Source organism: Vicugna pacos, chromosome 20 (assembly GCF_048564905.1).
Source record: "Vicugna pacos chromosome 20, VicPac4, whole genome shotgun sequence".
Lineage (NCBI taxonomy): Eukaryota > Metazoa > Chordata > Mammalia > Artiodactyla > Camelidae > Vicugna > Vicugna pacos.
In genome coordinates, this window is record NC_133006.1 from 27,838,010 (window position 1) to 27,858,590 (window position 20,581).

The 20,581-nt window shown below is 38.5% G+C and overlaps 1 protein-coding gene across 2 annotated transcripts in view; it reads left to right on the forward strand.

Moving 5' to 3' along the window:
• The first annotated feature begins 1,470 nt into the window (after positions 1 to 1,470).
• The window catches only part of DCDC2 (doublecortin domain containing 2), a 116,752-nt gene continuing 97,641 nt past the window's right edge, over positions 1,471 to 20,581 (forward strand). Inside the window, exons 1-3 of one of the 2 annotated variants that reach the window (XM_006198679.4) lie at positions 1,471 to 1,586; positions 2,251 to 2,638; positions 6,856 to 6,910. In XM_006198679.4, the coding sequence (XP_006198741.1) occupies positions 2,346 to 2,638; positions 6,856 to 6,910 (348 nt within the window). In that variant the 5' untranslated portion in view covers positions 1,471 to 1,586; positions 2,251 to 2,345. Of the gene's footprint in view, positions 1,587 to 1,690; positions 1,847 to 2,250; positions 2,639 to 6,855; positions 6,911 to 20,581 lie in introns of those variants that run through there. The other variant, XM_031688142.2, reaches the window with a different exon arrangement.

Below are 20,581 nucleotides of genomic sequence, written 5' to 3' on the forward strand. Positions count from 1 at the left end.
ATTGATCTTTCAATTGGTATGACCTGAACTGCTGGTTAAGGTGGTTCTGGAATCACAGAAAACTGGGTTTGAATTTTTGCATGCGACCTAAGGTAAATTTTTTCAGTTTCTCTGTGCCTCAGTTTCCTCACCTGAGGAAAGAATATTGACCTCTGAAGGTTTTGAAGATTAAAGTACATAATCTATGCAGTGTTTAACACAATGAACATGGTAAATGTTCAATTAATGGTAGTTACTGTTAACATTTTTTTCATTTTTCGATTGAATGATTCTTTTATTTCTTTTTTTAAACTTTTTTTTATTGAGTTATAGTCATTTTACAATGTTCTGTCAAATTCCAGTGTAGAGCACAATTTTTCTGTTATACATGAACATACATATATTAATTGTCACATTTATTTTTTTGCTGTGAGCTACTACAAGATCTTGTGAATGAAAGGTTCTTTAAACTCTATAGTGCTTTACAATTTTCAAAATTTTCACACACATGATTTCATATAATCCCATAATAACCCTTTTCCCCCTGCTATGCCTATATTGCCCCTCTCTTCATCCTTCTCCTTACTGGTAACCACTAGCTTATCCTCTATATCTGTGAATCTGCTTCTTTTTTGTTTTATTCACTAGTTTGTGTATTTTTTAGATTCCACATATAAGTGATATCATACGTATCTGTCTTTCTCTGTCTGACTTATTTCACTGAGCATAATGCCCTCCAAGTCCATCCATGTTGCTGCAAATGGCAAAATGGCATTCTTTTTTATGGCTGAGTATTATTCCTTTGTATATCTCACATCTTCTTTATCCATTCATCCATATTAACATGATTTTTATTCACAGATGATGACTGAAGAGCAGCCAGTAATGAAATCTGCACATGACACATAGTAGAGAGGTCTTAAGAGGAATAAAGGGAACACTGGCAGAGATGGGCTGGAGCATTTAAACTTTTTAAACAGAATTTCCTTGTCCCACAATATATATGTCCCATAGGAGACTGGACAAAGCATCTCTTTACTGAAGTTCTCAGAGCTCCTCCCCTGTCTTACCCATACACTGATCCAATCTATACAAACAGCATGGATGTATGCTCTTGGGTACAGAGAGCCATTTAGACTTTTGGAGGCAGTGAAAAATCCTTCTGTCGGCATAAAGCTAGGCATATGATAGACATTCAACATATTGTCGATTTTTCTCTACACCACTGTATCCCTCTACTAGCACAGCGCCTGCCACCCAGTTAGCTTCCATTAATAGAGTGACTCCCCTCATCTGCCCCAAACCCCTTACTTCTTAAGCCTCTGCCGGAGGCGGTGGGCAAAGCCCAAGGGATCCAGGCGAGCGCCAGGCCTAGTTTACGGACTCTGCTCCCTGCGCGTGGTTGCAGTTGCTATGGAAACGGCGGGAAATAACAACTCCGGTCCCTTCGGGGTGTGGGAGGCCCGCAGAGGCAACGGCAGCGGGAGGAACAGCGGGAGCTACGCACGACTGTCGCCGAGTTCACCCCGGTACCAGCCTAGCCCCAGCGCGGCGCCCGCGCTCCTCCCTACCCAGCCGCCCCTCCCGCCACTGGCCCTCGGGTGTTGGTAGGTACACGCGCCGCGAGTCCTCAGCCGCTGCCTGCCGCCCTGGGACTCGATTGAGCGCCCTTGCCCGCGGTGTTCAAACGGTGCCCACGGGAGCTTCAGTGCGAGGCTGCGCAGGTCATCTGGGGGAGGGGGCGAGGGGGCTTGAACGCACGACTCCTCTCTCTCAATGTACCTTAAACGGTTATTTCTCGGCAAAGAAAAATCAGGGCAATTCCAGCCAGAATCCTAATTGCTTCATTTTGGAAACAGATTGAGAGGTGAGAGTCAGGAGAGGAAAGAAAATTAAGCTATTTGGAAAAGTAACGCGAATATGATGTTAGAAATTGAGTTTCACCATATTTAAAATTTTATAGTGTGTGTGTGTGTGTGTGTGTGTGTGTGTGTGTTCCCACCCCTCCCTCCCGCGCGCATTCCTTTAGCCTGTTTCAAGCCCCCCGCATGGCTCCAGTCCGGAGGTGGTTACACCTGGATTCCGCGGGAAGCGTGTGAAACAGGTGTCCTGCGCGCACTGCGAGCGCTGATTGGTTGTGCAGACTTTGGTGAAATACTTGAACGTGTACAGCGAGTCCTGCTGCCGACAGGGTCTCCGCAGGGTGGACGCCAGGCGCACGGCGGTTTCTTCGTTTTACCCGTGGGCTTGTCTGTTTCCGATTCGTTTCAGGGCGCGACCCCGCGCAGCCCGTGCCGTGAGGCCGCTAGGGCACCCGAGGTGCCTCCCCGCTGCGGAGCGAGCCTGGACGGCGTCCCGTGGGGAAGATGAGCAGCACCAGCGCCAGGTCGAGCCACCTGTCTCAGCCGGTCGTGAAGAGCGTGCTGGTGTACCGCAACGGGGACCCCTTCTTCGCGGGGCGCCGCGTCGTCATCCATGAGAAGAGGGTGTCCAGCTTCGACGTCTTCCTCAAGGAGGTGACCGGCGGCGTTCAGGCGCCCTTTGGGGCCGTCAGGAACATCTACACCCCGCGGACCGGGCACCGTATCCGGAAGCTAGACCAGATTCAGAGTGGGGGCAACTACGTGGCTGGGGGCCAGGAAGCCTTCAAGAAACTCAAGTGAGTCTGTCCCCACCGTCCCCCCATTTCCGGGGCCACAGAGGTGGAAAGGAATAACCCCCGCCTCACCCCACACTTCGATGTGTTCAGGGGCTGGCCACTGAAAGCCCCCCCTGCAGTTGGGGTTAGAGTTTAAAAGTGTGATTGGAGACAGAATTTCACTTAGGGAGCAGTAGGAACAGACTTAAAATGTATGGATAAGGAACAGGAATCTTTAAGAAAAAAAAACTATTCAGTGACTAGCTATTTGGAAAGAGTAACACACGCCTCACGTTAGATATTTGGCATTTTCTGTTCTCCTTTTTCTCTTTCCACTTTTTCTTTTTTCTTGGAACCTATTTTTTAGATTAAATAAAGACTTCTTAAAAATTGCTTGGAAGTATTGGATACTATATTGTCAGCAGCCGAAAAAAATGCTTTCTGCATTTTCACCCCACTGTTCAATTCTTTCAACCTTTTATTCTAAGTAGAAGCGACCACGCCCCACTCTGTGATCCTCCTCCCACCCTGCCCGTTTAAGCTATTGGCATAATTCTTGGGAAAGTTCCTTGGTGTGCTGTATTTGTCTACATGTCTGTCCCCAGGAACTCGATAGTTAAACCTTCAAGGACAGGGGTCCTTAGTGGTGCTTATCCCCAGTTCTTGGCACGGAGCTCACTGTCCGTGTTCAGTGAATTAGCAGATTGTGCTTAGATCTGTGAAGGGAACAAATATAAGACATGACTCCTTGTCTTTCCCAGTTCATGATCTAACAGGAGAGAGAATACATGCACACCAGTCATTTTAATGCAAAGTACAAAAAAAGAGTGCAATTAAGAAAATAAAGTTATATGGGAATTGAGAGAAATTATTCCTGGTGGGGATGGGTATTGTAGGACAGGAATAATTAAATATTACATAGGTTTTTTTTTTACAACCTTACTGAAATAGATTTCACATAATATAAACCACCCATTTTAGTGGTTTTTAGTATATTCATAGAGTTTTGCAACCATCACCATGAACTAATGTTAGAACATTCCCATCACTCCAAAAAGAAACCCTGTACCTCCCCGGTTTCCCCTTCTCTCTATCCTCTATGGGTTTGTCTATTCTGGACATTTTATATACAGGCATACCTTTGAGATATTGCTGGTCTGTTCCAGGCCACTTCAATAAAGCAAATATTGCAGTAAAGTGAGTCACAGGTGTTCTTTGGCTTCCCAGTGCACATTAAAGTTATATTTACACTATACCGTGGTCTGTTACATGTGGAACAGCATTATGTCTAAAAAAAGTACATGCCTTATTTAAAAAGTACTTTATTGCTAAAAAATGCTAACCATCATCTGAGGCCTCAGCAAGTCATAGCAGTCACATCAAGGATCATGGATTACTGATCACCATAGCAAATATAATAATAATGAGCAAGTTTGAAATATTGTGAGAATTACCAATTACACAGAGACATGAAGTGAGCAAATACAGTTGGAAAAATGGTGCTGATAGACTTGCTCCATGCAGGGTTGCTACAAACCTGATTCAATTTGTAAAAAAATGAAATAGCTGTTAAGTGCAATAAAATAAGGTATGCCTACGAAAGGAATCATGCAATATGTGACCTTTTGTGTTTCTGTCTTCTTTCACTTAGCATAACGTTATCAGGGCTCTTCGTGTTGTAGGATGTATCAGTACATCATTCTTTTCATTGTTGAATAATATTCCATGATATGGCTATACCACATTTTTTGTTTATCTATTAATCAGTTGATGGATAGTTGTATTGTTTCACTTTTGGCTATTATGAGTAATGCTGCTGTGAATGATCATGTACAAGTTTTCATTTCTCTTGGGTATATACTTGGCAGTGGAATTGCTGGATTGTATGGAAACTCTATATTCTGTAGGTTTCTTTCCCCCATAGTTTTTAATATAATATTTTAATTATTTAATTAAAATTCAGCTTGAGTCTCAGGATGGCAAAAAATATCTTTACCAGGAAATCTATGCTTGTGAATCCTGATTTTTAACTGTAGAGGACTAGTTTCCCAAGCATCACTAAAGTTATCTGATATCCTTCCTTATGGGTTTGTTTAAACTGAGTTCTAGGTGTTCTGCTTTTTGTTATGCCAGATGGTCTTTTTATGGGAGATGAGGCTACATTTGGATTTTGTTTCCTCTTCCCTGAAACCTTCTTTAGTATGCGTTGTCTACTTTCTTTAGAAAGGAGCTAAATGAAACTGTGCTTCAAAGAAACTTAGAGCTTAAAACTGAGAATCAGGAGACTTGAGACTGACCTATTTATTAGCTCTGTATTCTTGTGCAAGCCTCTTGACACAGCTAGTCAGTTTCCTAACGCAGAAAAGGAATATAACCATTCCTACCTCCCAGCATTGTTGTAGAAAGTAAATGCTATGGATGTGAACGTATTTTGCATACACTAGTGTCATATGAATGTAAAGCATCTCTGTGTCCCGTTCCTTTCATCATACACATCATTGATTTTTAATGAAATAATTTCCATATAAAGAAATTTCATGGGAATGGAAATCTGCTTCAGAATCTACTAATAACTCAAAATTGCAGACTTAACTTTAGTAATTCATATTTTCTTTTGTTTATTTGGCACTCAAAAGGTAAAAACAGGTACAGTTCCAAACCAAATAGAAAGTGCACTTCAAATCACTCTTTATATATATATATATATAGGAGATTTGCATGGTTATTTTTGCTTTTAACTCACACAAAAAAACCCTGAGTTTGTTATAACAGTGTCCATGGTTAGTTTTCCATGCTGACAGTTGGATAGTTTATTTATCTGGTAGTATCTATGGTTATAATGATGGAAGCCAAGAAGATTTAAATGCTGAATATATTTGAAGCTTAACAGTTATAAGTTTATATAACAAATGAAGCAACTTGCAGAACAAAAGAAAGCCCCAAAGATAATTGAGGGTAATTTATGTCGCGTAGACCCTAAAGGATATTGAGGTGGAAAAATATTTTTCAGATGATAATGATCAACACTCTTCTTGAATTTCTTTTACTCATATTTTTTCTGATATTTTTGAAACCATAATTAAACTTCAGGTAGCTATCAAACCTTTTTTATAGCAGAGAATTCTAGAGATTGTTATTTTCCTCACAGTTACGCATTTTGGAAGTTAACTCTACTACATTAATCTTGTGGATTTGAGATCACCTTCATGCACATGACAGTCAGAATGTTTTGTTATTATGTCAGAAATCAGTCTCTGCAGATTTCTCGAAGACCAATTTTATTAATAAGCAGAGGGAGCATTTGCACTGTCTTATGTAAATACTTTTGATGTAAGGAAAATACATGATAATTTATAGAGGTATCGATTAACTAAAGCGTTCTATCCAAAAAACAACAATAGTAAAATATAGCCAAAATTAATTCTAATACAAATATTTTTTTGGCAGCTCAGTAGTGATGGTAGTTGAGGTAGAGAATGTATCTTTCTATCTATGGTTATAAATTAAGTGCTAGATTTATACTTATTTTTAATATTAAAACATTTATTTAGCACCTTCCATGTATGAAACACAGTGGAACCAGATCACAGTGATGGACACATGGCTTGAAGTTGACAAAGGGATAAAGTTTTTAGGTTGTGCTTCTGCTATAGCTAAAGAATGATCACTAGTTAATATCTTGTAGCAAATAGTAATGGAATAATAGGGGTCTCCGGAGGTTAACTGGTTCACCCATCTGTCCCTCAGCTGAACCAATGCCTAAACCATCCCACATGGCTAAGCGTTTCTGGATCATTAAGATGCTCTCATAGGGAAAAAGAGCTCCCAGACTTTCACAGTTGTTACTCTAATGCACACAATCAGTTCTAGTTTCTTTGGCCTAAAGTCTGTGATTAATGGAACTGTTAAGCAGCTTTACACAGAAACCACTCTTTATATCAACATTGATCTAAAAATGAGAAATAACAAATATGTAGTAAGCAGCTAACCATTGTGGGGAAAAGTGTTCCCCAGTAGAAGGATGTATTTCTAAGACTAATTTCATTAAGTTTCAAGTAGACATGTGTCTGAAAGCAGTTTCTATTACTATAATTGCTTTTAATTCATAGCTATTTATTTTTGCTTTAGGCTTAAGGATTTCCTATGGCTTGCTTTACTTTTTAATAATTTTTAAAAAGAAATTTACGCACCTGACTCACAAGTAATAAAAGAAACCCTTATTCTTTTTTTCCCCCCAGTTACTTGGACATAGGAGAAATCAAGAAAAGACCAATGGAAGTTATGAATACAGAGGTAATCCAAATAACAGTAACAGTGCCATTTTGTGTTTCTTATGGTGTGTCTTAGAGATTTGAACGGCATTCTAATCATAAGAGATAAATTATCTAATGTATATAAATAGGATGTTAGATGTTTTAAGGCAAAGATAACCCTTTATTTGGATCATTATCAGAAACAGACTGAGTAGGTGTCCCCATATGTATAGGTCTAGACACAATATGCTCTTTTTTAAAAGAATTATTTTTATGATGTATAGTTGATTTACAATGTTACGTTAGTTTCAGGTGTATAGCAAAGTGATTCAGTTACACATAAACACACACACACACACACACACACACACACACATACATATCCCTTCCCCTTTCCCCTTTGGTAACCTTAGTTCGTTTTCTATGCCTGTAAGTATATTTCTGGTTTGTAAATAAGTTCACTTGTATCATTTTTTTTAGATTGCACATGTAAGTGATGTCATGTGATATTTATCTTTCTCTGTCTGACTTACTTCACTTGATATGATAATCTCTAGGTCCATCCATGTTACTGCAAATGGCATTATTTCATTCTTTTTTATGGCTGAGTAATAGTCCAGTGTATGTGTATGTGTCTGTGTGTATCTCACATTCTCTTTTTCCATTCATCTGCCAATAGATATTTAGGTTGTTTCCATGTCTTGGCTATTGTAAGTAGTGCTGCTGTGAACATTTGGGTGCATGTGTTGTTTTGAATTATGGTTTTCTCAGATACATGCCCAGTAGCATTGTTGGATCTTATTATAACTCTATTTTAAGTTTTTTAAGGATCCTCCATACTGTCCTCCATAATGGCTGCACCAATTTACATTCCCACCAACAGTGTTAGGAAGATTCTTTCTTCTCCACATCTTCTCCAGCATTTATTATTTGCAGACTTTTTAATGATGGCCATTCTGACTGGTGTGAGGTGATACCTCCTTGTAGTTTTGATTTGCATCTCTCTAATAATTAGTGATACTGAGCATCTTTTCATGTGCCTGTTGGCTATCTGTATGTCTTCTTTGGAGAAATGTCTATTTAGATCTTCTGCCCATTTTTTGGCTCTTATTTTCCCATTTTCTAGCTACATGTTCTCTGATTGAAATCCATAGGAATTTTCCCTGTCAAGTGGGAAGAGATTCTGAGCACTGTTCTACCAATCTGTGTCAAAACTACATCCCCTGTCCTTACTTGCTTCTGATGGCCCCATGTCTGAAATAGCCAGGATCACCCTGACTGGCCCTGAGGCTTTCAAAGGAGCCTGTTAAGACTTTCTGTGATAGGAGGAAAACGCCACCATTTTAACTTGCATTAAAGTTCACTTGAGCCTGGTCAGCAGCAGAAGATTGGAAACGAATCTTGTGAAATAGATACTCAGAACACTTCAGTTCCACACAGCATCTGAATCCCTAGTGGAGAAATCCCTAATGGATATGTTATAGGATGTACTCTGTAGTTTATGGATTAAAAAAAAAAGAAAAAAAAGGAAAAATAGAAAATAGAAAAAGAATAGAAAAACAAAGTTAAGGCAACAACCTTAAATGTCCAGTGAGACAGGGAAAATTCTAGTTAAACCCAGATTGGGATTCTGTTCACCAGCCCTTCTACCATTTTGACTCCATATAATCAAGTGCTTCCAATGGGGTATGTTCTGCCTGGGAAGAAATGGCTAACAGAAGAAGGAATTTTTTCTCATTTGCAGTGCAGAGCTTCAGGGAGACTCCACCCATATCATGTTTATGCCCAACAGGACCAAACAGGACTCTCTAGAAAAAAAGATTACGGAGGAAAACCTTTTAATTTTGCAGTGTTTTGAATAATATGAGGTTAACTTCATTATTCAAATAATTTCTGGGAAGAGGTGCTAATCTCAGACATTGCTTAAACTAATTAATATTCTTATTTGTATGTTTGATTTGCAATATGTGTCAAGTTAATGATTCATGAAAGTGATAAGATTTATAAAAAGTAGACAAAAACAGAAATTTTTCAGGTGGTGCTTATATTGCAGGTGAAGAATGACCTCCAATTAATATCTGTAGCAAGTAGTAAAAAAAAGGACATTAGTGAATTAGTTCTGGGTATAATTTTGTTTGAAGGATTTGCAACTACTTGAGGTAAGCTACCTTGCTTGAAATTGATGACTGAAGCTGAATTTCTGTGGCCGACTTTGAGGTGTGTGAATTCCTGAAAAATGTAAGCAGATATTCACTCTGGATTCCAGTGTCCTGGATGAAGACATTGAGTCTGGCAAAGTGCAACAAGTGTGCAATGCACTTTTGAAATATCCTTAAAAAATTATCTTCAAACAAAGAAACATGCAGAAGGACTCTAGTTAATTTAATTTGCCAATTGTTCTCCCACTTTGGAGCAGTAACTATTGATTTCTCTTTGCTTTGGGCCTGTGCACGAGCCACACAGACAAGGTTCTGATTTGTGAAGGCACATCTGACCTGTGATAAACCCACCCCTCGTCTCCAGCTAGAAGGCGGCATCTCTCCTCATTCTACTTCTTTCTGGTGACTCTTGCTCCTTCTCATTTCCTCTAACTGCACAGACCCTGCTGTAGCCTTTCATTTCTTCTCAGCCCTTCCCCACAAAGCCTTCCAAAGGGGATTAAAAAAAAGAAGTAGAAGACACTAAGCGATGCAAAGGATGTGGGAAGAGGTGGTGGGAAACTGCTGGACCATGCTGCTCAGCGCTTTCTCGCCCCCCAAGCCCTGCTCTCCCACTTGCATCCGCTCCCGGCCTTTCTTCCCAGTCTAGGCAGCAGTGTGTCCACTGCCTTCACTTTGCATTTCTAGTCTTGATCTTCAACACAGAGACGCCCTCCCCAAAGTTCACACCATAACCACATGTGAAGCCTGTTTTGGGCAAGGGAACCCCTACTTTCATTGCTAGAAAGGGAGAGTTTTGGGTTCCTGGAATCCCAAAAGGGAACTCTGAATGCCTTTTCCCATAGAGATATCACTTTAACTGTTGGCTCAACAGCATTATTACTGCCATTTTCGGAGGAGCAAAGGTCAAAAAGGCTTTAGTGGGCTGCCTGGAGAAACTCACTTGTGTGTGTGTGTAATTCTTACTGGGCAGCAATCTCTCTCTCTTTTCCACAAGCGATTTACCATCAAACTTTAAGAATTCAACAAGTTTATAAGCTAGAGGTTGATCTATGTTCAAAATCTGAGAACAAACTTGACAGACACTGGCCTTTCACAAAAAGTATAGATCTATTTTCTTAATCTAAGGTGGTGATTTCCTGCCATCATTTGTGTCTGCTGAAAAAAGTGCGCCCTTGGTTAAATACTGTTGATGACCACTATTTTCTTGAGTCAGATAACACATCTTATTCCCAGTCACAGGGAGGGATTCACAGAATTAACTCTGAAGTAGGTTTAGAACATGAATACATAGAATTGGAGAGTTTAGAGTTATTTCAAGGGGTAAGTTTCATCTTCTGAGTGATCCATCCGGGATTAAGTTGTTATCTATAGTTTGGAGAAATGCTGTCATAAAAAGAAATCTTCACATTACAATCTGAAGATACCAATGAATGTTTTCCAAAGGAGTAGAAGTTTCCTTGTTGAGTAAGCACCATATTGAATCCTCTTGAATACACCTCTCTCATTTTAGACTTTCACTTATGGAGAATTTGGATAGACTTTATTTCTTCTTAGTGGAGTACAGTATACTACAGGAGTACCTTGGAGAGGAGGAGAGAAAGGAAGAAAATTTTGGAAACCTCAGAATGTTGCCTTAATTGAAAAGTTTGAGGGAACATAGGTTGTACTTCTGGTCAGTTACTCCAGTGACTGTCTTTGAGATTTTGAATAACATTAAAATTTCATATTCCAGTTTTATCGTTAGGCATCATCTCCAATGAAACATACTATGGGTTGTGCCACTTAAAGGCTTTTGGCTGGGCATGGGTTTCTAGACATTAAATTGGGTATAATTATTAACTTTACGGCAGGAAGGCATGGGACTATGTGGTTTAACTCACTAATCTTTAGCCTGGGAATTCTGGGTTCAAAAAGGGAGCTACTACATAGTTAAACTCCTAAATATTTCTTTCTTTAACTTGGGGAAAGAGTTCCAGATTATGTTTGTCAAGTTTACTAATTTATCAAAGAACCTAAGAAAATAAAACCCACTTTTGTGAGTCCTTTCAACAATAACTGAAGGCCCTTTTCAATCTTTTGTTTTACACCTTTCCCCCGTCTCTCTAATGTAACTGCTAAGTAAGAAGCACTTTTTTAAGGACAGCCAGTTCACATCAGTGGTCATGGTGATTCCAAGGTGACTCTGACCTTGCCAAGGCTCTAGGAAACAGAGTTTCTGTTAAAGAACAACTGGTCATATTTCATTTTTCTTTCACACTTTGTCCTAATTCTTTTCTCGGTGCTGAACTGTGTGTGTGTGTGTGTAAACAAGAGGGAGAGAGAAGTGTTTATGTCTACCTAGAAAATATTGGTCTAAGGAAAAACATCCATTAATAACCCTCATCAGTTCTGATCAAGAACTAAAAGGCTGGTGATATTAGTTTGTCCATTCACATGTGTCATGCCTTTTGTTCCAAATATCTTGTATTCTCCATTTGACATTTTGACATGATTTTAGAATGTATGTGAAATTGGAAGATGTGCAAATTACAGCATATATATATATTTATTTATAGTAATAAGCTGTTCTAAGCACAGACAGACATTTAATAAACATTTATAAAATCATTGTCAACCTTTTAAGAAAAAATAGAAAAAGGCTCTAATAAAATAGTTAAATTGCTAGCTAGTTGTGTGTGTTTAAAATTATCACTTAATTAAAGTATCAGACCATTCTCAATAAGAAATTTCATTTGTCGCTGCTAAAATAAGGTCTTTTTGGCAACTCTGACAATAGTACGTATATAACAGAAAATAAGTTCTTATTCTTATAGTGCATGAGCTTTGGAAACACAGAAGGTGAAATTTTAGGAATACGTAGTATGATTTAAAGTTCTGCCAAGGTATACCAAGCTTTTCGTGGATGGATGCTGTGCACCTACTAGAAAATTGGTCCTTAGGTTCACATTTTAGGATAATTGATAGAATGAGCTTATTGCATTTTCCTATAAATTCAGAGGGACTGTTCATGATGGAAGTATGATGACTTCCATATGGTAAGAATAATAGGAAAATGTGACCAAACAAATAGCAAAAGTACAGCCAAGGAAGACAAGTAAAATGATGCCCAACCGTATGTTGAATGCTGCTCGTGTATCCTTTCACATTTTCTCAAGAATATTTATCAAGAGCCCGCTAAATGCCAGGCAGTGGGCTGTATTCTAGCCACACAGATATTAAAAAGACACCCAGTATGTGCCAGTCAGAAATTACAACAAGGTAACTGTTGTGGGAGGATGCTGAAAAGAGTTTTAAAAGAAAAGCCATGTGAAAAAGTATAAACAGATGAAAAAATAATTTCAGAGATTGTTACTCCAAGGAAAGAAAATTATTTATTCACACCTAATGAATAATTGGCTTGAATGCTTCTAAAGAATATGGTAACAGACTCTACTCCATCACAGCTGGGTACTAAAAAGAGGGAAACAAAACTACCACTGTGGTGTGAAGTTTGAAGAATTTAGGTCAGATTGAAAGAAAGCTTATTAAAAAATGGTAAAGACTACTCAGCATTGATTGAAGGAAAGTGCCATCTCCTTTTCATCTATTTTTAAGTAAAAATGCACTCTCTTGATGCGTGTATTTCAGTCCTATACAAAAATGGCGGAGATGAATTGAGACTGCTGTCTAAGCTGAGGAGTGGTGGGTTACGTTGCTGTCAGAGTCTTCCTGGGCAGCCTGAAGGACCACTGCCCAGGCTGTCATGTCACACTCCCTCATGGAGGAAGCAGTGTGTGGGAGGAAACTGCTGGAGTGACTGGCAGTAATCCACACTGGTACCTTCTGTTGTGATTTCTCAAGTTCCAGAGAGTTCTTCAGTGTAAATAAACATGTGCTGTAATTTGATGGCACTTCCAATCAGTTTTTTTTTAAGCAATAAAATTTGAAGCAACACCATGAACACAAAAGGTTTGGAAAATATTCCTGTTTGGGAGTGTGGTTTTTGTATTTAGAACCAGATGTAGCCTAGCATCCTTGACAGATATCACAACTATCCAAAGAGGCTGCAACTTTTTCCACACGCTGTACATCCAGAAAAGAAACCCAAGAGTCATGTGTTAAAGTAATAAGGTCAGTGAAACTCAGGAATCAGTAATAAGAAACCAGCATATAAATTCATCTGTGATGAAACATTCTCTTTTTTTATTGAAGTATAGGCTGTTAACAATGTTGTGTTAATTTCTGGTGTACAGCATAGTGATTCAGTTTTATATATATATATATATTCCTTTTCACATTCTTTTTCATTATAGGCTGTTACAAAGTATTGAATATAGTTCCCTGTGCTATACATTAGGTCCTTGTTGTTTAATCTCTTTTATATATAGTAGTTAGTATCTGCAAATCCCAAACTCCCAATTTATCCCTCTGCTTCCTCTTTTCCCCCTGGTAACAAGACATTCATTTTTGATTAGGATATAGAAACTTGTTCGTATATATTTCTCTTTAATTTAGAACGAATGTGTGTGTGTATGTGTGTGTGTGTGCACGTAATCTTAAATGCCTAACTTATGGAAACTTTGTTTCAAAGGTCCAGAGTAGCACAGAGCAGTAATAAATCCTTGGACTGTTTTTGGTGAAGTAGCATGGTGAGAAGACCTTGCTAATAAATCCAGGAACTTGGACTTGGACCCCATGGGACTCTCAGTTCTATTAGGTCCCTGGCCCCAGACTGTCCCTAGACATCCAGCTGTCCTCTCAAGTGTGGCGTTGGTTGAGGCACAGGTGAGAGTGTATAATTCAGCTTACATCTGTCCCCACACTGGAGAACAACCAAAAAGGTCTGTGTCCTGCAGTAGTATGCTAATAGTCTTACCTTATGTACAAAATAAAACGTGTATCAGTGTACTTCAAAATGGATGGGTGGATGGAGGCTTTTTATTTTTTTGAAGGTAGGGCTACTTGCATTTGGTTGATTTCAGCAAGAAGTATAAAGGTGCTGTGCTTTAGTATCTAGCTTGGTCAACAATGAAAATTCCCATTTATTGCTGTGAAAGGCTCCTTTTTAAGCAGCCAGCCAGATCAAGCTCAGATGTCATCCCATGATTACATAGTTTGGATGTTTGGTTTGTTGAAATAAGATTGATTTCAGCCCACTGGTTAGCTAGGGGCAGAACTAGGTGGTGAGGGACTGTGGGAGAGTGAAAACTAAATGGACTTGGTATATTTGCAATGTCTAATATTTAACTTGGAATATTTCTCTCTAGGAGATTTCTAATGGCAGTCTATGCTTCTTTGTGTTTTTTTCCCCTCACCTTCTATCAGTAAGTATTTCTGAATTTCAAAGATTGATGAGCCTCCTTTGCTATTTCAAATTATACAACCTAATGTAACTGGGCTACCAACTTTTAGCAATATTTATAAAAGAAGTCATCTAATGGTACTCAAGTTGCATTTTGTAACTTATACACTGGTTGATAAAACTCCATTGTCACAGCCTGTTTTCCTAGTAGTGAACAGATAACTCAATTTCTAGTACTCCAAGGTTTGCATTAGCTAGTATAGGGTCTTACACAGCTGGTTTTTAGAGGTTAGATAAAAATGATTTGAAATATCAATTTAAAAATTATAAATATTTATATTTACTGTAACATAGAGAGTCTTTTACTATGGCTTTTGCAAATGTATAGCTTGTTTCTCATGAACTCTTATGACAAATTTTTATTTAGTCAAATAGGATATGGAAATGGATTGAATTAACTTTTCTTTAGCTGGCACTTCTAATCAGATTGCTATTCCCTTGTATTATTCCTGTTTAAATTATTTTATCAATAATATTGATTAACTTTGGCTCACCTTACCTGTTAGTCTAAAACATGTGTACATGGGTATGTATATGATGAAATACAGGCAATGTGATTTGTCACTGGGATTTTTACTTAGTGACTCTTATTATTTCCTGAATTCTCTCTCTTCCACTTCCCTAATTCACTTGCTTATGTATAACCATATTCAAATTGTAATTCTCTATCTGTCTAGGAATTCCCTTTGATCTTGTCTTACAGTATCAAGATACTGGAGTTGTATGCATCAAACTTGGTGTCAAGAGAACCTGTCCAATGCTTATTATAAATGAATTGATCAAAGAAAGACCATCTTGGTTAGATGTCTGCATTTTAATCTGAAGCAATGTCAGTTTAGCTGTGCGTCCCAGTCACCATGGGATTACTCTGAGTATATAGACAGAACTATAGAATCATAATGGCAGTCTTCCAGGACTCCATCTAAGTGATACTAAAGGATTATGGAAGGCTTTGTCTGTGGTGTCTAGAGAAGGGGGGTCTGGAGATGAGTTGCTCTGTGCCTCTGCTATTATCTTAGGCCTCTTTGCATGCGGGAGAGTTTGGAACTCAATGAATTGCTGTTAATCACAAAGTTATGGCTCTGACATTTTGGTAATAAAAAGTTAATATGACAAATTTTTTTCATCAAAAAAGGTTCTGAGTACCTGTTTCTGTGCCAGGCATCATGCTGATTGGATTTGCAAGGGCAGGGAAGCCAGACAAGTTCACAGCTTCATGAAGCTTGTTGTGTAGTGGAGAAGACAGATGGGCAAAGAAGCCGTCACAATGAAGCATGCTGTACGGGAAGGTACTGAAGGCACTGGGGCTACTGGGGCAGATACCATAGGCCAGAGGAATCCTCAAAGACTTCCTGGAAGAAATGACATTTGAGGCCTAAAAGGGATGTGTAGATGTCAGCTGGGCAAATAGGGGGAGGAAGAGTGTTCCAGGCAAAAAGAACAGCATATGTGAAAGTCTACAGATGAGGGAGCATATGGCACATTTGAAAAACTTCCACAAGTTTTTCTTGGCTGAATCATGGGGAGGTGTTGGAATGGAAAGGGTGGGGATGGAACTATAGGAGAGAAGTGACTTAGGAAGTAGAAAGGGACCAATTTAAAAAGGGTATTTAAAAGGAGTTCTGACTTTCTTCTAAAACCAATTGGAAGTATTGATGGCATTTTAGCAGGAAACTCTTGCTGCCACCATAAGGTTGGAGGTCAGGAGACCACTTAATGGAGATGAATGTGGTACTCTTGGTGGGAGAGGCTGTGGAGATGGTAGGTGGATCAGATTTGAGAGACAGGACTTAGTGACTGGTTGGAAATGAGGGTAACGAGGAGAGATTAGTTGGATGATTTTTGGATTTCTGGCCTAGGCAACTGGATAGATGATATTGTCCTTCATGAGACGGGGGAGTAGTTTGTCTTTTGATAACAGTGACAGTCAGAAATATTTGAAGTGTTACCTGTTTGAACACTGAGCCAACCCAAATGTTGGAAGATGTACAAAATTGGAACCTACTGTGTGTGTGCGTGTGCGTGTGTGTGTGTGTGTGTGTATTTGTTTACTGTGCGCTTTGTACCATTCTAGACACTTTACAAAGATTATCTAATTTAATCCTCACAGCAACCTTGCGAAGTAGGGATTGTTATTATTCCCAGTTTACAGAGGAGGCAACTGATGACTAAGACATCTTCTTGTGAAGCTCATAGTCAAGAGGCACCATGTGGAAATATATTGCATTAGGGCAGAGGGAAGCATTTCCTACCGAGTTAACAGAATTTGATTGAAGATGATCATTCAGTGTCTTTTTGTTCTTGAAAGGGTGTTTGGAGGGTGAAGGATTTTATTTATTTATTTATGCTTTGATTTAATTATCATAGGAAGAAGAAGATACATAAAGAAGATTAAAAATTAGGAAGTAAATCCAGAAAAGGGGCACAATTTTCTTTTAAATTCCTTAATATCCTTCTTTAACAAGTCATCATTAATCACAAAATCCTTGCCTAGAGTTATTTTAGTTGTATTCTCAATTGACTTTTTTTTTTTTTTTTGCCTTGGCTAATATTCCCTATAGGACAGATATTTTTGTTGAATGTTTCCAATACAGTACTTGAAATGGCTTTGGCATGTCTACTTACAAAAGGGCTCCCACAGGAAACCCAAAGTATTTTTACATGGAAATTTACTACAGAGTGTGAAGAGATTGGAGAAAGAGATAACTGAGCCCAGAGCCACGAATAAAGTTTTAAATTCTTACCATGTTTACTGTCAACAGGCAGGTGTCAAGTCTGAAAGGTGTTGTCTTCCACGTTTTGTACCTTCATATTCTTCCAGATCCGCTCTTCCAACACTTTCATTTGCTATTTCTTTACCTTGCCACTCCTTCTTAAGAGGTAGAGTCTATTTTTTTTCCCCATGAAACTAAACGGGACTTTGGATTGCCTGGAAGAAAAGAATGCAATGAAAGTGATGTTACATTGCTGGCCTTCACGTTGTATTGCACACTACCTCTTATATCAGGACCTTTACAGATGGCTGTTTTCTGAGTCTAGAACGTTCTCCCCCATTCCTCTATTTCTTGGTGTACATCAGGCCTTTCTCCTTGTTACAGCTGAATTTGCCTTTGTGTGGTTGAATAGTTGATTGAAGTCTACATCTCTTCCTAGACTATACACCCCAAGAGGTGTCAGGTTTCATGTCTGTTTATACTCATCGTTGTACCACTCCGGCATCAGATAGTGTCTGGCACACACTTTTTATTTTTTTTTGGAATGAACAGTAATTGCGCTACTTTCCTGGTGTATGAAAATGGATGTAGTCAGTTTTTGCTTTAAATACTACTTATTTCCTTTATATTTAAAAATTTAAAATTTTTTTAAAAAAACAAGGTGTTTCCAATTTTAAGACTACATAATAAATTACCCCCAAATTTAGTAGTATAACAACACAATGTTCATTTTGCTTCTGGGTCCTGTGTGTCAGACATGTAGGGAGAACACAGAAGAGATGGTTTTTCTCTGCTCCTTGTTGTCTGGAGCCCTGGCTGAAGACTTGAAGGCTGGCTGCTGGAATCATGTGAAAGTTGGTTCCCTCACTTGAGTGAGGGCTAATGTTGGCTGTCAGTTGGGCCTTAACTTCCTCTTCACCTGCATTTTTCCACGTGGTCTCTCCCTTTGGAGACTAGACTGGGCTTCTTCATAGAATGGTGGTGGGGTTCCAAGGGCAAGTGTGGAAAGAGAGACAGACAGATAGACAGAGAGACTCAGAAATCAGACAACATCATATCCATTGTATTTTATTCTTCCAAGCAATCCAAAGTCCTGTTTAGATTTTTGGGGTTGGGGGCAAAGAGAATTCACTTCTCAGTGGGAGTTGGTGGGATTCTGGGAAAGGAAATGGGCCGGAACTATTGCGGTGGCCACAGTCCCCTACACTTGGGGTTTGTTTCAGTTATGGCACTTAGATACTGTTATTGCATACCTTCAATGTCAATATTTTGATAATTACTTTGTGAATTAGCACACAGGCTCTTCCCTTTGCATGTCTCTTAATTTTTAGTGTCCTGAAATGGAGAACTGAGTTTTCACCAAGTTGTTCCTATCATTAACTATACTATATATGCGGTTTATTCCCATATAAGCAACTTCTCATTCTTGGTTTTCTGGTTGCTGAGGTAGCACTGCTCTGTTGCGGGGAATTTTTCTTGTAGAGTATGGCCAACACAGAAAAAAGAGCATGAAGGAGCCATTTAATTTGCTCTTCTGAAATATAATTTGTTAGAACTGAGTATTATTAATGTGTAAAATTTAATCTGATAAATTTGAGCATTCACATGCAGCTAATCTAAAAAAGTGACTTTGAATAAAGACAAGAAATATTTTAAAGCATTTAGATATTTCTAAATATATCAAATATTATTTAGATATTAGTAATAGAAATAAATTCATTGTAAATATTATTATTTAATAACCTTTGTGCTTAACTTTCTTAGGTCACATTTACATGATTTCCCAAGTATTTTTTTTTGCTTCTCTTTCTAAATGACTTATATTTAGCATTTTGGCTATATCCATCCTTCCTCTGTTAATTTCTTTCTTCCTTTTTTCATTTTTGTGTCTTCTTATTTTATTCACTATTTTTAGAGCCCTTTCCACATTCTTCTTCTAGCCTTTACTGTGTTTATTAAACATGATTTTAAAAAATCTTTAGCAGCCAGCTTATCACTTCATCTCTTTCCAGTGTGTTTCGTGTCTTGTTTTCAAAGTTAAAAAGTATATATGCTGGGAACTCTTGATTAAATGCAGATTTTTTTTGATCAAGTACATGTGTTATTGACCACCTCTTCCATCCCCACTCCAGTAGAATTTGATTTCTTGATAACATTTTTATTAACATTTTATTTCATTCATTGTAATTATTTTTATTAATTTTGGCAACAACTACTCCAAATCATTTCCACAAGTGGTATTTGTAGTTGCCATGAATTAATGATTAAGGTAGAAAATGGATTGAAATATCAGGGAATCAAAGCTAAAGGTAAGATAAAAACAAACTAAGATTAGCAAAATTTAAGGAATGAAAGAGCTGCTTAATAAATGAGTGAATGAGTGCATGAGTGACTAGGTAACTCCTATCGAAACCATGCTGAGCTCACTGTCTGAGTGTCACTGAGTCTGTACCACGTTTAGATGATTTTAGTGGTTGTTGTCAAATAAAGGATGGGATTTAAAATATTACCATTTTATATATATCATCCATTCTCATGAAAGGCAATAGTTTTCTGTTGCTGGTTTTTGAAGACTGTTTTGCTAAAAATAGTTAAAAGTCAGGTAGATGATATGAATTCTTTTCCTACCTAACTGGAAGACATATAGATAATTCACTAGTAATTCGGCAAAAATGATTCCTGTTTCCTTCAAAGAAGATAGATGATGTATGTGATTTAGAAGTTAATGAAAATGAAAGGGCCTCATGTATTTCTTCAGAAGTATAACTACGAACAAGCATGTGTCAGTTTCATTTGTTATTTAAACCACATAAGGTTTTCCCCCCCAATTGATCTGAGGTACGTTTTCTTTATCAGAAGCAAATACCTGTCAACTTTGTTATTTCTTTGTTGCCCCTATTTTCCTGCCCCTCAGTGGCTGTGGCTCCCTTTCATCTCCAGATTCTCTCTGTCCCTCTTGAATTGTGGGATATTCTCTGCCCCCAGAAATCTAGAAAGAGATGGAAAGAGATGGACCAATGGTTGAATCAAGAAGACAGCCTGTCTTACACACCTGCAAAGCAGACTTACAAGATGAAGATTCCTAAGTGTTCTTTGCGGTGCTCCACTGTAAAAGGTCAAGTTTTCAGATAGTTTGGGAGGCCAAATTCCTCTTCCTATGAAGCTCAGCAGAATGGCTTTACTGCAAGGTTGCCCAACCAATACTGTTTATACAGGGTGACCCTTTACTTTGACTTACTATTCTACTCCCCATGGAAGTGAAAATTGCAGTTTATCCTTGGATGGCATATGGCAGGTTTGGAACAGTATGTCTAGAAATTACATTCAGCCCAGGGTTGTTTGGTAGCTGGTAACCTAGAAACCTAATTGCAACAACAAGCCATCCAAACACAGTTATTCTTCTGAGTGCTCGTAATGAAAGTAATACCGGGAGGGATCAGCCAGAAATTGACTAGACAGCCCTTGCAAACAAAACTGGCTTCCAGTTTATGGTT